General features: G+C 49.7%; 1 protein-coding gene across 3 annotated transcripts in view; it reads left to right on the top strand.

The window, feature by feature from the left end:
* The first annotated feature begins 140 nt into the window (after positions 1 to 140).
* dcaf8 (DDB1 and CUL4 associated factor 8) overlaps positions 141 to 17,342 on the top strand; it is a 147,555-nt gene continuing 130,353 nt past the window's right edge. The window contains exons 1-7 of one of the 3 annotated variants that reach the window (XM_072498327.1): positions 141 to 163; positions 1,297 to 1,320; positions 1,894 to 1,915; positions 4,584 to 4,672; positions 5,780 to 6,474; positions 7,318 to 7,458; positions 7,631 to 7,725. In XM_072498327.1, coding sequence (XP_072354428.1) covers positions 4,624 to 4,672; positions 5,780 to 6,474; positions 7,318 to 7,458; positions 7,631 to 7,725 — 980 coding nt within the window. In that variant the 5' untranslated portion in view covers positions 141 to 163; positions 1,297 to 1,320; positions 1,894 to 1,915; positions 4,584 to 4,623. Of the gene's footprint in view, positions 164 to 453; positions 497 to 527; positions 803 to 1,296; positions 1,321 to 1,893; positions 1,916 to 4,583; positions 4,673 to 5,779; positions 6,475 to 7,317; positions 7,459 to 7,630; positions 7,726 to 17,342 lie in introns of those variants that run through there. The other 2 variants (XM_072498326.1, XM_072498325.1) reach the window with 2 other exon arrangements.

The following is a 17,342-nucleotide window of genomic DNA, read 5'->3' as shown; positions in this document are numbered from 1 at the left end:
CCCTCAACCAAGATGGCGGAGGGCCACAGCTGCCGGAGGTGACGTCAGGACCGATGCTCCTTCAAATACCCAGGCTTGACTTGTTATTAAAAATTGAACCGTTGAAATCGACCTGGCGCTAAATGCCGCTGCAGAACCCGTGGCTCCGATTGTCGTTTAAAAGGTGGAGGAAATAAATTTCAAAAAAGCACAAGAGGGGGTCAAAATGGCGACCGGAAATGTCTAGGACGTTGGCGACGATTGAAGTTAACGAACCGAGGGTCTAGCCCCGGGGAGGGGGGGGTAAATTTTTATTTTTCGGTTGGGAGGTGGGCGGCAGGGGTGGTGAAACCCACGAGTTTCTCTTTCGTCCCTGGAATTTTTGCAAAAAAAGAGTGGGGGCGGGGGGGACCGGATGTGCAGCGCGGTCGACCATCCTACTGCGGGGCAGGCGCCCCGCATCTTCGCCATTATTGTTGGCTGCCGTCACTCAACTTTATTGACAGCAGCCTGGGCGGTGGGTTGGGGCTAGCCGTGCGGACCGGGGAGGGAGAGGGGAAGGAGTCGGAGCCCCAAAGCAAGATGGCGGCGGAGGGCAGAGAGACAACAATAATAACAATAACAAGAGCAGCTGCTGCTACTGACCAGCCCTGAGGAACCTTCCAGACATCAAACATAACATTTAAAAAAAAAACTAAAACATATTAATCAACACCCAGTCCTGATCAACTTTAATTGGGGGTGGGTGGGGAGAAAGAGGGTTGGGTGGGGGGCAAAAGGAAACAAAAATGGGGCAATATCTACTTTAACTGAGTTGGCAAGGGTAAGTGTTTTTTTTGGGGGGTGGAATTAATCTGCGACATCAGTTTTTTTTGGGGGGGGGGCGACGTCCTTCCTGGAGGATGACACCCTATTTCCCTCTTGCTCTGTCTCCAGCCCACTACCCTTTCCTGGAGCATTGCCTCGGGAGGACAGTTGGTGAGGTGGGCAGGGGCATTTGGTGCCCTCTTCCCAGCTGCTATCCCACCCTCCTTGGGCTCCCCAGTGCTGCGCAACCTCCTTATGGGTGGGCGAAATGCTGGAGTGGTGGACCTCTCGTTCATGTTTCTGTGGGTCAGCGCTGGGTTGGGGAGGGGTGGTGCGGAGGGGGAGGGTTGGGGAGGGGTGGTGCGGAGGGGGAGGGTTCGAGGGGTGGTGCGGAGGGGGAGGGTTCGAGGGGGGGCATCGAGGCAAGGGTCATCGTTGTTTGCACGTTCTTGTCTCCGAGCTGTCTATCCATTGTCTCTCGATAATAACTACTTTGTTTTTCTTTTGCAGGGAGAGGAATCTGCCCGGGAGCAGGTAAATGTGGACCACAAAACACTGTCCCTCTGTCTTAAATTTGTTTTTAGTTTTTGCCAAGCACCGGTCTGTGTAGTGGTGTTGTGTTTCTCCTTTTGGACATCGCTGTGTGTTTATGTCTGTCATGAGCGCTCACTCTGGACCAGTGCTTTGGTTCTTTACTACAGCCTTTGAGCCAACCTCTTTTGTCTTCTGTTCCATGGCATCTTTGGGATTTCATCTCTCTTGCCCTCTAACCAATACTGGGAGCACTCTTTATATTCTAATGCCCTCTTTCAGCAGCAAAACAAAATCACGCTTCAACCTCCCTTCAGTTCTGAAGAGCAGTTTTACCCAATTCGTCAAGTTCTCTCTGTTTGTCTCTCTATAGATGTTGCCAGACCTGCTGGTTCTTTCCTGCACTTTATGCTTTTATTTAAAACTTTGAGCATCTCCTGATTTGCCCTTCTCACTACATAATGTGAATTATTGGGCACTATGACTGTAATGCGTTTTGCTTTTGTGCAAAATGTCTTGAGCTTATTTACCTATTGTGACTCTCAGTAAATTTGACACTTTTTGTTTAATTTGCAGGGAGGGGTCAACGCAGGAGCAGGTAAATATGATTTGAGTTCAGTACAAGAAGAGGTGTTTGTTGACTCTCTGCAGATGACATAGAACATAGAACAGTATAGTACAGGCCCTTCAGCCCACAATGTTGTGCCAGCCACTTATCCTAATCTAAGATCAACCTAACCTACACCCCTTCAATTTACTGCTGTCCATGTGCCTGTCCAAGAGTTGTGGAAATGTCTCTATGGAAGGGACATGTTAAATAACTGAAGTTTGGAGACATTGGATAGAGGGGTATTCAAGCTGAGGAGGTGGTTTGGAGTACATCATAATAAATTGCAAGTAGGTCATTCTAGATATTTATAAGTCACTGGTTGGGCCTCAGTTGGAGTAGTGCGGGCAAATCTTCAGACAGATGTGAATGTTTTGGGGCAGGTTACAGAGAAGCTTGGGATTTGGAGATGTCAGTTAGGGTTCAGTGCTGTACCTGTCGTGGGAATGTTTGATGAGGACAGTGTAGAGGGAGCTTTACTCTGTATCTAACCCCGTGCTGTACCTGTCCTGGGAGTGTTTGCTGGGGACAGTGTAGAGGGAGCTTTACTCTGTATCTAACCCCGTGCTGTACCTGTCCTGGGAGTGTTTGATGGGGACAGTGTAGCGGGAGCAGTACTCTGTATCTAACCCCGTGCTGTACCTGTCCTGGGAGTGTTTGCTGGGGACAGTGTAGAGGGAGCCTTACTGTGTAACTAACCCCGTGCTGTACTTGAGTGTTTTTTTCACAGAGGGTAGTGGGTGCCTGGAAATCGCTGCCGGAGGAGATGGTGGAAGCAGGGACTATAGTGACGTTTAAGGGGCATCTTGACAATTACATGAATAGGATGGGAGTAGAGGAATACGGACCCAGGAAGTGTAGAAGATTTTAGTTTAGACTGGCAGCATGGTCGGCACGGGCTTGGAGGGCCGAAGGGCCTGTTCCTGTGTTGTACATTGTTTTGTTCTTTGGTGGGGGCAGTGTAGAGGGAGCGTTACTTTGTAACTAACCCCCTGCTGTACTTGTCCTGGGAGTGTTTGATGGGGACAGTGTAGAGGAAGCTTTACTCTGTATCTAACCCTGTGCTGTACCTGGCCTGAGAGTGTTTGATTGGCACAGTCTAGAGGGTGCTTTGCTCTGTATCTAACCCCGTGCTGTACCTGTCCCAGGAGTGTTTGATGGGGATAGTGCAGTGAGAAGTTTACTCTTTATCTGACCCTGTGCTGTACTTGTCCTGGGAGTGTTTGATGGGGACAGTGTAGAGGGAGCTTTACTCTGTATCTGACCCCGTGCTCTACCTGTCCTGCGAGTGTTTGATGGGGACAGTGCAGAGGAGATTTACTCTGTATCTAACCCTGTGCTGTATCTGTCCTGGGAGTGATTGATGGGGACAGTCCAGAGGAGATTTGCTCTGTATCTAACCCCGTGCTGTACCTGTCCTGGGAGTGTTTGATGGGGACAGTGCAGAGGAGATTTGCTCTGTATCTAACCCTGTGCTGTATCTGTCCTGCGAGTGTTTGATGGGGACAGTGCAGAGGAGATTTACTCTGTATCTAACCCTGTGCTGTATCTGTCCTGGGAGTGATTGATGGGGACAGTGCAGAGGAGATTTGCTCTGTATCTAACCCTGTGCTGTATCTGTCCTGGGAGTGATTGATGGGGACAGTGCAGAGGAGATTTGCTCTGTATCTAACCCCGTGCTGTACTTGTCCTGAGAAACAAATCCCTCAATAGCAACTGGGTGTCTCTGTCTGATTCAGAAAATGGCAGCATGTCTTTATATATGAACTAATGTGTGTGTGAAGACTTTCTCCCCTTGTGATATATTAATGACTCCGATGTAGGGATATGGAGTAAAATTTCTTATGGTAGGGTGGCACAGTGGTTAGCACTGCTGCCTCACGCGCTGAGGACCCAGGTTCGAATCCCAGCCCCGGGTCACTGTCCGTGTGGAGTTTGCACGTTCTTCTCGTGTCTGCTTGGGTCTCACCCCCACAACCCAAAGAGATGCAGGTTAGGTGAATCAAAAAAAAGATAAGAGCTGGAGCATTTAGGACTGAGACGATGAGCGATTACCTCACTCTGATGGTAGTGACTCTTTGTAAGTCTCTACCCCAGAGGGATGTGGAAGGTCCGTCCCTGTGTGTTTTTGAGACTGGAATTATTATTATTTGGTTCCTAACTGGAATAAGTACTTGGTGATTAGACATGGGATTAAGTCGAAGCTGAAATATTGTCAACTTTTCTTTCCATTAAAGAAAAGTTAGTTATTGAAGAAAGTTTGACATACGGCAAAGCTTTCAAAGCCAGAGAGGTTAATGGTTATAGCCATGAGGTGTTCAAAGACCCAAGGCCATCTCATTGAACAATGTGCCGCTTTCCCAGCAGGTATAGAGTGTATCCACAGAGTATAAAGTTTCACTCACTTCAGTGATTTCTGATTGTGCTCTGTGGCGGGATGTCTCAATGGCGCACCCGACAGAGAACGAGAACAGTTACAAACAGCAACTTAGTTGCCAGCGTTTAATTGTGTGTGACCCTCGGCTGAAGAGGAGTCCTGACTTTGCACACTTGTGGTTATGGGCAAATATAGGCAAGTGAGGTTGAGTATGGTGGGTGGGTCTGAATGGCCTGCTCCGATTTCTCTGGCAATTCACCCTGTTCACTCTTTGACTTGCAGCCTCTGATAATCTGAGCATCATCTGGAAACATTTGACAAGATGGGGGACAGGAGTGGAGAACTTGATCTGAAACCTGATTTCCGGAATGGTAGGTGACCATTTTTTCCTCTCTCCCCCTCTCTTTCTGTCATGCAAGGTCTGCACCTCTCTCTCTGTCTCGCTCTCTCTCACACACACACACCCTCTGCCCCTCTCATTCTCTCTCTCTCTCTCTCTCTCTCTCTCTCTCTCTGGCGCTCTGCCCCCCCTTTCTCTCTCTCTCGCTCTCTCTCTCTCTCTCTCTCTCTCTCTCTCTGTTGCTCTGCCCCCCCCCCCCCCCTTCTCTCTCTGGCGCCCTGACACCCCCCTCTCCCTCCCTCCCCCTCCCCCTCTGGCGCTCTGCCCCCCCCCCTCTCTGGCGCTCTGCCCCCCCCCTCTCTCTGGCGCTCTGCCCCCCCCCCCCCTCTCTCGGGCGCTCTGCCCCCCCCCCCCCACTCTCTCGGGCGTTCTGCCCCCCCCTCCTCTCTCTCTCTGGCACCCTGACACCCCCCCCTCTCTCTGTCGCTTGGCCCTCCCCACCCCACCCCCCCCACTCTTTCTCTCTCTCTCTGGCGCTCTGCCCCTCCCCCTCTCTCGGATGCTCTGACCCCCCCCTCTCTGTCTCTGGCGCTCTGCCACCCCCCTCCCTCTCTGGCGCTCTGCCCCCCCACCTCCCTCCCTATCTCTCTCTCTCTCTCTCTCGGGCGCTCTTGCCCCCCCCCCCCCCCCCTCTCTCTCTCTTGGGCGCTCTGCCCCCCCCCCCCCCCCCCCCCGGTCTGTCTCGCTCTCTCTCTTTCTCTGGCGCTCTGCTCCCCCCTCGCTCTGGCGCTCTACCCCCCCCCCCCCCCCCCCCCCCCCGCCCCCTTCTCTCTCGGGCGCTCTGTTTCCCCCACCCCTCTTCCTCTGGCGCTCTGCTCTCCCCCCCCCCCCCTCTCGCTCTGGCGCTCTGCCCACTCTCTCGGGCGCTCTGTCCCCCCCCCCCCCCCCCCCCTGTCCACTGTCATGCTCTCTCTCTCTCTCGCTGTCTCTCTTGCTCGCTCTCTCGCTCCCCCCCCAATACCCGCTCCATTGTCGCGCTCTCCCCACCCCAGATTGTTGGTACCGAGAGAGCTCTGCACTGTTGGAGCGTCAGATCGGAGGGTGCGGTCCACTGTCTAATCACCTCTGCTGTTTACAGGCAGTCTAACAAGTAGTCCCGAGGACACAGAAGAGGCTCGTGAGACCTCATCCGGCATTGAGGTGGAAGCATCGGATTTGAGTATGAGCCTTACGGGCGATGAGCAGATGGCAGAGGAGGAAGAGGAGGCAGATCGTCGAGGCAGTGGGGATGGAGGCAGGCGCGGAACGGAGAAGGAGAGCTCGGACGAGCGAGATTCTGACTCACTGGAGGACACGGGCACCTATTCCATCGTGGATGAGGAGGAGGAGGAGGATGAGGAGGAGGACGAGAGCAAGATGGAGCACGGCCGCAGGGAGACACCTGCCCGCCGGAGACGGGGGCCGAAGCGGCCCAGCGAGCCTGAGCGTGACTCCTCCGAGGAGGAGGCGGCGCTGGAGCGTTGGGTCCACTCCGAAGTGGCCGCATTGCCCCCGCCCACCTGGTGTGCTGCCCCTGCCTTGGGAGGCCGGGAGATTGGCCGTGATCCCCGTGCCTTCATGTACCGGGCGTGTGGTGCCCGCACCTTTGTGGAACGCTTGCGCTTGCAGCATGGCCTGGAGCGTCACACAGGCTGCGTCAACACCCTCCACTTCAACCGCCGCGGTACATGGCTTGCCAGTGGCAGCGATGACCTCAAGGTGGTCATCTGGGACTGGGCCCGCCGGAAGCCCGCCCTCGAGTTTGATAGTGGGCACAAGAGCAACGTGTTTCAGGTGAGGTGGCCAGCCGTCTGGGTACAATTCTCAGCTCCCGCCATGTGGTAGCACTGCAGAGTCCGTGTTCAGCAGCGTGTAACTGTATAGAGTCAGTGTTGAGGGGAGGGGAGGAGAAGGGGGTGGAGGGAGAAGACCGGGGCGAGGGAGGTAAATGAAGGGGAGGGAAATGGGGGGGGGGTGGGGGAAGGACGTGAATGGAGGGGGAGGGCAACAAATGATGGGAATGGATGGGGAGGTGGGAGGGGAGGGGGTAGGGAGGAGGTGTGGTAGAGTTGGGGAGGTGGTGACAGGGGTGGCACGGAGACCTCGGAGGGATGTCGGAACTGGGGGAGTTTTGGGTTAGGGTGTGAGGTCTTAGTGGGTTTTGGAATAATTTGAATTTGAGAAGTTGGAGCTCGTATAGGTCAGCGAGTAAACGGAATGATAGTGAATGGGACTTGCTGTGAGTAACGACATGGGCAGCAGAGTTTTGGAGACCTCTTTCTAGTGGGAGAGCAGCCAGGAGCCTGGGGGCATGGATGAGGTTTTCAGCAGCAGCTGAGCTAAGACAGGTGCCAGACCTTGCTGAGGAGGGGCAGGTTATCTCTGCCCCAGTCACACAGGGTGTCAGTCAGGACTTTGAGAGTCGTTTGAGTATTACAGCAGGGATGGCTCGAGAGGTTCATGGGCCTTGCGGAGGGGAAAGCTAGGAACCGAGTCGGGAGGCAACTGCCCTTTTCCCTTAGGGAAAGAAGGGAGTTTGGAGAAGGGGCGGCTGTTTTGCCCTTCTGCAGGGTCAGGATCACTTGTCTGTAACTGTGTAATTGATCTCTCTCTCTCTCTTTCGCTCACCTCCTCCAGGCCAAGTTCCTGCCGAACAGTGGGGACTCTACGCTGGCGATGTGTGCACGTGACGGCCAGATCCGCATCGCTGAGCTTTCAGCCACAGAGTGTTGCAAGTCGACCAAGAGAGTGGCTCAACACAAGGGTTCAGCGCACAAGGTGGGTGGCCAGACCTGAGCGGTGAAATACTCCTGCTTTCTCTCTATCCTTGCCCTCCTGTCCTCTGACTCGCTCGTGGACAAAATGGCAGTTTGGGTGAGCTGTCGGGACCACAGGAGGTATCGCAGTTCAATCCGCTTCCCGATTCCAATATTTGCTCCTTTATTCGCAGCTGGCGCTGGAGCCGGACTCCCCATGCACCTTCCTGTCTGCCGGTGAAGATGCCGTTGTTTTTGCCATTGACCTGCGACAGGAAAGACCAGCTTCGTGAGTATTTGAGCTGGATGAGGAGGGGGGGGTGGTTGCTGAGGGAGTGACATGCATTTTGTATTCATTCTTTCAGAGTGTGGGCATCACTGGCTGGCCCAGCATTGATTGCCCATCCCTATTTGCTCCTTGAGAAGATGATAGTGAGCTGCCAGCTTGAACCATTCTGGCCCATATGATGCAGGTACCCCCACGTGCTGTTTGGGAGGGAGTTAGAACATAGAACATAGAACATAGAACAATACAGCGCAGTACAGGCCCTTCGGCCCACGATGTTGCACCGAAACAAAAGCCATCTAACCTACACTATGCCATTATCATCCATATGTTTATCCAATAAACTTTTAAATGCCCTCAATGTTGGCGAGTTCACTACTGTAGCAGGTAGGGCATTCCACGGCCTCACTACTCTTTGCGTAAAGAACCTACCTCTGACCTCTGTCCTATATCTATTACCCCTCAGTTTAAAGTTATGTCCCCTCGTGCCAGCCATATCCATCCGCGGGAGAAGGCTCTCACTGTCCACCCTATCCAACCCCCTGATCATTTTGTATGCCTCTATTAAGTCTCCTCTTAACCTTCTTCTCTCCAACGAAAACAACCTCAAGTCCGTCAGCCTTTCCTCATAAGATTTTCCCTCCATACCAGGCAACATCCTGGTAAATCTCCTCTGCACCCGCTCCAAAGCCTCCACGTCCTTCCTATAATGCGGTGACCAGAACTGTACGCAATACTCCAAATGCGGCCGTACCAGAGTTCTGTACAGCTGCAACATGACCTCCCGACTCCGGAACTCAATCCCTCTACCAATAAAGGCCAACACTCCATAGGCCTTCTTCACAACCCTATCAACCTGGGTGGCAACTTTCAGGGATCTATGTACATGGACACCTAGATCCCTCTGCTCATCCACACTTTCAAGAACTTTACCATTAGCCAAATATTCCGCATTCCTGTTATTCCTTCCAAAGTGAATCACCTCACACTTCTCTACATTAAACTCCATTTGCCACCTCTCAGCCCAGCTCTGCAGCTTATCTATATCCCTCTGTAACCTGCTACATCCTTCCACACTATCGACAACACCACCGACTTTAGTATCGTCTGCAAATTTACTCACCCACCCTTCTGCGCCTTCCTCTAGGTCATTGATAAAAATGACAAACAGCAACGGCCCCAGAACAGATCCTTGTGGTACTCCACTTGTGACTGTACTCCATTCTGAACATTTCCCATCAACCACCACCCTCTGTCTTCTTTCAGCTAGCCAATTTCTGATCCACATCTCTAAATCACCCTCAATCCCCAGCCTCCGTATTTTTTGCAATAGCCTACCGTGGGGAACCTTATCAAACGCTTTGCTGAAATCCATATACACCACATCAACTGCTCTACCCTCGTCTACCTGTTCAGTCACCTTCTCAAAGAACTCAATAAGGTTTGTGAGGCATGACCTACCCTTCACAAAGCCATGCTGACTATCCCTGATCATATTATTCCTATCTAGATGATTATAAATCTTGTCCCTTATAATCCCCTCCAAGACTTTACCCACTACAGACGTGAGGCTCACCGGTCTATAGTTGCCGGGGTTGTCTCTGCTCCCCTTTTTGAACAAAGGGACCACATTTGCTGTCCTCCAGTCCTCAGGCACTATTCCTGTAGCCAATGATGACATAAAAATCAAAGCCAAAGGTCCAGCAATTTCTTCCCTGGCCTCCCATAGAATCCTAGGATAAATCCCATCAGGTCCCGGGGACTTATCTATTTTCAGCCTGTCCAGAATTGCCAACACCTCTTCCCTACGTACCTCAATGCCATCTATTCTATTAGCCTGGGGCTCAGCATTCTCCTCCACAACATTATCTTTTTCCTGAGTGAATACTGACGAAAAATATTCATTTAGTATCTCGCCTATCTCTTCAGACTCCACACACAATTTCCCATCCCTGTCCTTGACTGGTCCTACTCTTTCCCTAGTCATTCGCTTATTCCTGACATACCTAATAGAATGTTAGGTATGTCAGGAATAAGCGAATGACTAGGCGAATTGAGTTCCAGGATTTTGATCCAGCGACGTTGAAGGAACGGCTGATATATTTCCAAACTCGAAATACCGTGCACAGGTTTTGTCCCCTTATCTAAGGAAAGATATACTGGCCTTTCGAGGCAGTCCAGAGTAGGTTCACCAGGTTGATACCGGGTAGAAGAGAGGTTGAGGTGACTGGGCATATACTCATTTGGAGTTTAGAAGAATGAGAGGCGACCTTATTGAGACATGTAAGATTGTCAGGGGGCTTTGACACGGTCGATGCTCAGAGGATATTTCCTCTTGTGGGAGGGTCCAAGACCAGAAGACACAATCTCGGAGTAAGGGGTCGCCCATTTAAGACCGAGATGAGGAGGAATCTGTGGAATTCTTTACCTCCGAGAGGTGTAGAGGCTGCGTCATTAAGTCAAGGCTGAGATAGACAGATTTTTAATCAATGAGGGAATCCAGGGTTATGGGAATAATGTGGGAAAGTGGAGCTGAGGATTATATCCGGTCAGTCGTGATCTCATGTCTTACGGTTCTTACCTTTTGAGTGTTGACCTCCCAAATCCATCTCGCTACTGGAGGGAGGGGTGGGGTGGGGGGTTTAGCCCTGAAACCAATTAACATTTGCCCACCTCAAAGTGGGTCTTGCTGTTCCTTCCTCATACCAATAGGGTTTGAACGGACTTTCATTCCTCAATTTTCAGGAACTGCCACCCTGTGCCTGTTTTAAAAAATATATAATCTTTATTATTGTCACAAGTAGGCTGACTTGCAGTCAGCCACTGCAATTAAGTTACTGTGAAAAGCCCCTAGTCGCCACATTCCGGCGCCTGTTTGGATACACAGAGGGTAGAATGTCCAATTCACCTAACAGCACATCTTTCGGGACTTGTGGGAGGAGACCGGAGCACACGGAGGAAACCCACGCAGACACGCGGAGAACGTGCAGACTCTGCACAGACAGTGACCCAAGCTGGGAATTGAACCTGGGACCCTGGCACTTGTGAATCAACAGTGCTAACCACTGTGCTACCGTGCCGTCCACTGCACCCGCTTCTTAAAGATGACAGTGACCAGGCTGGTTCCAAATGGACTGGAGAGTGCATCCTCCGAACACGCGCATTAGCAGCAGGCGTAGACCATTCAGTTCTTTGAGCCTTCTCCCCCATTTAATAAGATCATGTCTGATCTGATTGTAATCCCAACCCCACTTTCTTGCTGACCCTGCATAACCTTTCACTTCCTTGGAATATATTTACCGCAGAGAGCTGTAGAGGTTGGGTCGTTAAGTGTGTTCAAGGCTGAGATGGACAGATTTTTAATCAATCATTGAACCACGGGTTATGGGGATAAGGCAGGGATGTGGAGTTGATGATTAGCACATCCCATCAGTCATGATCTCATTGAATCACGGAGCAGGCATGATGGGCTGAATGGCCTACTTCTGCTCCTACGTCTTGTGGTGAGTGACTTGCAGGGGAACCTCCAGGTGGTGGGGTTCCCAGGTATCTGCTGCTCTTGTCCTTCTAGATGGTGGAGGTCGTGGGTTTGGAAGGTGCTGTGTAAGGAACCTTGGTGAGTTCCTGCAGTGCATCTTGTAAATGGTACACACAACTGCCACTGTGCATCGGTGCTGGAGGGTGTGAACGTTTGTGGGGGAGCAATCACCTGGTCTGGTTTGTGTCAAGCTTCTTGATTGTTATTGGAGCTGCACTCATCCAGGCAAGTGGGTCTCGGGGGAGTCAGGATGTGAGTTTTTAAAAATACATTTAAGAGTACCCAATTCTTTATTTCCAATTAAGGGGCAATTTAGCATGGCCAATCCACCTACCCTGCACATCTTTGGGTTGTGGGGGTGAGACCCACACAGACACGGGGAGAATGTGGAAACTCCACACGGACAGTGACAGGGGGCCAGGATTGAACACAGGTCCTCAGCACCGTGAGGCAGCAGTGCTAACTACTGTGCCGTCGTGCTGTCCTAGGAGGTTAGTTACTCGCTGTAGGATTCCCAATATTGACCTGCTCTGGCATGAACCGTATTTATATGGCTACTCCAGTAGAGTTTACGGTCAATGGTAACCCCCAGGATGTTGATAGTGGGGGATTCAGCAATGGTAATGCGGTTGAATATCAAGGGGCGATGGTTAGAATCTCTGGTTTAAGGTTGGCACGGTGGCTCAGTGGTTAGCACTGCTGCCTAACGGCGCAGAGGATCCGGGTTCGATCCCGGCCCCGGTCACTGTCTGTATGGAGTTTGCACATTTTCCCCATGTCTGCGTGGGTCCTCAACCCAAAAGAAATGCAGGGTAGGTGAATTGGCTGTGCTAAATTGCCCCTTAATTGGGAAAAAAAAAGAGAATTGGGTCATCTAAATTTATTTAATAAAAAGAATCTCTTGTTTGAGATGGTCATGCCTGGAACTTGTGTGGGTTGAATGTTACTCACCTCTTTTTTTAAATGTATAAAGAACACGAGAATAACTAGGGAAAGATTTCGGGACCATATCTGTGTGTGCACCTGGAAGACATGGGAACAGTCCTCGATGAATAACTTTGTGTCGGTCTTCACAGTGGGAAAGACTGCTGTAGACATCCGGGTGGAAGGCTGTGAAATATTGGAGGATATTAACATAGAGAGAGAGGAGATCTTGGCAGACTTATCAGCCTTAACATTGTATAAATCCACAGGCCCGGATGAGATATATCCCAGGCTGTTGAGGGATGCAAGGGAGGCGATATCAGGGACATTGGCATCAAATCCTCTCTGGCCACAGATGAGGTACTAGAGGGATGGAGGACTGCCAACATTGTCTCATTATTAAATAAGGAAGTAGGAATGGACCAGGAAATTTTAATCCAGTCGGTCTAACCTCGGCGGTGGGGGCGGGGGTTTACTTCGAAATAATTCTGAGGACAGAATATATCTGCACGAGGGTAGACACACGATTAATCAGGGATAGTCAGGATGGATTTGTTATGGGAAGGTTGTGTTTGACAAATTGAAGGTAACCAGGAATGTTGATGAGGCTGATGCTTTTGATGTGGTCTGTATGGACTTTAGCACAGCTTTTGGTAAGGTGCTTTATGGCAGATTGGTAAAGGTAGTAAGGGTCACGGAATACCAGGCGAAGTGGCACTTTGGGTCCAACATTGGCTGAATGACAGGAAGCAGACGGTGAGGGGGGATCTCATTGAGACTTATAAAATTCTAACAGGACTAGACAGGGTAGATGCAGGGAAGATGTTACCAATGATGGGTGTGTCCAGAACCAGGGGACACAGCCTGAGGATTCAGGGTAAACCATTTCGGACAGAGACACGGAGACATTTCTTCACCCAAAGAGTGGTGAGCCTGTGGAATTCATCACCACAGGAAGTAGTTGATGCTAAAACTTTGAATATATTCAAGAGGCGGCTGGATATAGCACTTGGGGAGAATGGGATCAAATGCTGTGGGGAGAAAGCAGGATTAGGCTATTGAGTTGGATGATCAGCCATGACCGTGATGAATGGCGGAACAGGCTGGAAGGGCCAAAAGGCCTCCTCCTGCTCCTATCTCCCATGTATCTATGGTAGAGAGATGTTGCTGTGACTGGACATCTGTTTCTAGTGGGGCTCCACGGGGTTTGGCGCTGGGGCCCTTGCTACTTGCGGTGTTTGTTAACGATTTGGACTTAATAGTAGGGATTTCGATGAAGAAGTTCACGGATGACATGAAAATTGTAGGTGGTAAATAGCTATAGACTGCAGGAGGATGTTAATGAATTGGTCAGGTGGACTGAGCAGTGGCAAATGGGATTCAACCTGGAAAGGAATACTCGATGAATGGTAGGACCCTGGAGAGTACTGAAGATCAGAGGTGCATATCCACAGGTCCCTGGAAGATAGCAGGACAGGTGGGTAAGGTGGTTACGAAGACCTATGGGATGCTTGCCTTTTATTAGCTGAGGCATAGAATACAAGAGCAGGGAAGTAATGCATGATCTGTATAAAATTCTGGTTAGGCCACAACTGGAGTACTGCCTGCAGTTCTGGACGCCATATTATAGAAAGGATGAAGAGGCCATTGGAGGGTGTGGAAGTTGTTTACCAGGATGCTACCTGGGCTGGAGGGTCTGAGCTATGAGGAAAGATTGGATAGACTGGAGCTGTTTCCTTTGGAGCAGCGAAGGTTGAGTGGGAACATGACAGAGGGTTTATAAGATTGAGGGGTTAGAGATCGGGTGGATAGGAAAGAAGGCACTTTTCCCTTAGCAGAGGGGTCAATAATCAGGGGCATGGATTTAAGGGAGGAGGCTCGGACGGGAGTTAAGGAGAATCCTTTTCACCCAGAGGGTTGAGGGAGTCTGGAATTCACTGCCTGAAAGGGACATGATGGGCAGAATGGCCTCCTGTGCTATGAATCTGTGGAAAACTTTATCCAAGGGTATTCAATATTTAGTACTGACCGGCAGGAAGGAAAAGGAGGTGGGTGGTGTTTTCAGTATTGGATGCAATTGGTGCAACAATGAGAAAGGATATTGCCTCAGAAAATCTAGATGTAGAATCTATCTGGGTGGAGCTAAGAAGCAAGAAAGGGCAGAAATCATTATTGGGACTTGTCGTTAGACCTCCAATGTAAGGTAGGGAATGGCATTAACAGGAAGTTAGAGATACATGGAACAAGAGTGCTCTAGTAATCATGTAATCAAGTCATTTACATTCTAGTTTGGACCAACCAAATTGACAATCTTACTATGGCGGATGAATTCCTGGAGTGTGGATGAGATGGTTTTATAGACCAATACGCTGAGGAACTAGGGATGCTATCCTAGATTTGTGATTGTGCAATGAGAAGGGGTTAATTAATAATGTTGGTTGTGCCGAGTCCTTTAGGAGCAGTGACCATAACGTGATAGAATTCTTGGCTAGAATGGAAAGTGAAGTCCGATCTGAAACCAGGGCCCTAAATCTTAACAAAGTAACTACGAAGGTATGAGGGGTGAGTTGGCTGTGATAGATCAGGGAACTTAATTAAAAGGTGGATTGGAAGTGTCTAATATTTAAGCAATGAATGTATGTGTTGCAACAATAATACATTCCTTTCTGGCGCTATAACACAGAAAAAAGACCCAACCATGACTTGTAAACAAAATTAAGGATAGTATTAAATTCAAAGAGGAGTCCTGTAAAGTTGCTAGAATAAAATGCAAGCCTGAGAATTGGGAACAATTTGGTATTCAGCAAAGAGGGACCAAGAGCACGGTAGCATTGTGGATAGCACAATTGCTTCACAGCTCCAGGGTCCCAGGTTCGATTCCGGCTTGGGTCACTGTCTCTGCGGAGTCTGCACATTCTCCCCGTGTGTGCGTGGGTTTCCTCCGGGTGCTCCAGTTTCCTCCCACAGTCCAAAGATGTGCAGGTTAGGTGGATTGGTCATGATACATTGCCCTTAGTGTCCAAAATTGCCCTTCGTGTTGGGTGGGGTTACTGGGTTATGGGGATAGGGTGTAGGTGTTGACCTTGAGTAGGGTGCTCTTTCCTAAGAGCCGGGGCAGACTCGATGGGCAGAATGGCCTCCTGCACTGTATGATCTATGAAGAGCTTGATTAGAGGGGAAAAATCAAGTATGACAGTAAACCTGCATGGAACATAAAAGTGGATTGTAAAAGCTTCGAAGTATATAGAGTCAGATGTTTACAGCATGGAAACAGGCCCTTCGGCCCAGCTGATCCATGCCGCCCAGATTCTATCACTAAGCTAGTCCCACTTGCCCACATTTCACCCATATCCCATCCTGGCCATGTAACTGTCTAACTGGTTTTTAAAAGACAAAACCGCCTCTACCACTGCCTCTGGCAGCTCATTCCAGATGCTCACACCCTCTGTGTGAAGACATTTCCCCTCTGGTCTCTTTTGTGTTTCTCCCCAGCCCTCTGGTTCTAGGCTCTTCCACCTTTGGGAAAAGATGTCGACTATCTACCTTCTCTATGCCCCTCATTATTTTATAGACCTCTATAAGATCACCCCTAAGCCTCCTACGCTCCAAGGAAAAACCCAATCGATCCAGCCTCTCCTTATACTTCAGACCATCAAGTCCTGGTAGCATCCTCGTAAATTTCTTCTGCACTCTTTCTAGTTTAACAATATCCTTCCTATAATAGGATGACCAGAACTGAACACCGTATTCCAAGTCTGGTTTTACCAATTCTTGTACAACCTCAACAAGACGTCCCAACTCCTGTATTCAATGTTCTGACCAATGAAACCTAGCATGCTGAATGCCGCCTTCACCATCAAGGACTTATGAACCTGTACCCCTAGATCTCTTTGTTCTGTAACTCTCCCCAACTCCCTACCATTAACTGAGTAGGTCCTGCCCTGATTTGATCTACCAAAATGCATCACCTCACATTTATCCAAATTAAACTCCATCTGATCTGCCATTCATCGGCCCACTGGCCCAATTGCTCAAGATCTTGTTGCAATCGTATATAACCACCTTCACTATCCACTATGCCGCCAATCTTGGTGTCATCTGCAAACTTACTAACCATGCCTCCTACATTCTCATCCAAAACATTTTTTATATATATTATATATCTTCTGTCGCTAAGCCAACTTTGTATCCAATTGGCTACCTCGCCCTGGATTCCGTGAGATTTAACCTTTTGCAACAACCTACCATGCGGTACCTTGTCAAAGGCCTTGCTAAAGTCCAATGTAGACCACGTCGACCGCACTGCCCTCATCTACCTTCTTGGCTACCCCTTCAAAAAACTCAAACAAATTCGTGAGACATGACTTTCCCCTTACAAAGCCATGCTGACTTTCCCTAATTAGCCCTTGCCTGTCTAAATGCCTGTAGATCCTGTCCATCAGAATACCTTCTAACATCTTACCCATCATTGAAGTAATGCTAATCGGTCTGTAATTGCCAGGCTTATCCCTACAGCCCTTCTTAAACAAGGGCACAACTTATGCTGCCCTCCAGTCTTCAGACACCTCTCCTGTGGCTGTCGATGATTCAAATATCTCAGCTAGGAGGCTGGCAATTTCCTCCCTAGCCTCCCACAATGTCCTGGGATATATTTCATCAGGTCCTGGGGATTTATCTATTTGATGCGCTTTAATACCTCCAGCACCTCCTTCTCTGTAATATGTAAACTCCTCAATTTCCCTAATATTCGTGCCTTTCTCAACAGGAAATACTGACTCGCAATATTGATTTCGGACCTCTCCCATCCCTTGTGGATCCGCGGTAACACGTGTCTATCATGACTTCATATTCAGAACCGAAATCAAAGTCAGAACTCTTGTCTAACTCTTCATCACAGTCACTACTATTAAATTCAGACTCCTCTTTCAAATGGTCACTTCTGGTCTTCGAATTCTCAGAATCTGGTGATTGGACTTGATATATGATCACTGTCTTTCAGCATTTCTTTCTTTGATTCATTTACTGCTCAATGAGTTTTCCTAACTCTCTCGTGCACTACTGTTGGCATCTCATATGCTAACTGCCGTACTTCCCTCGGACTCTGTGTAAGCATGGGTGAAGCTACCACCTTCACTCCTGCCAAATCATTCCCCCAAAG

Source organism: Scyliorhinus torazame, chromosome 4 (genome assembly GCF_047496885.1).
Source record: "Scyliorhinus torazame isolate Kashiwa2021f chromosome 4, sScyTor2.1, whole genome shotgun sequence".
NCBI lineage: Eukaryota > Metazoa > Chordata > Chondrichthyes > Carcharhiniformes > Scyliorhinidae > Scyliorhinus > Scyliorhinus torazame.
Note: the sequence above shows the minus strand (reverse complement) of the source record. Positions and strands in the feature narration are given on the sequence as shown.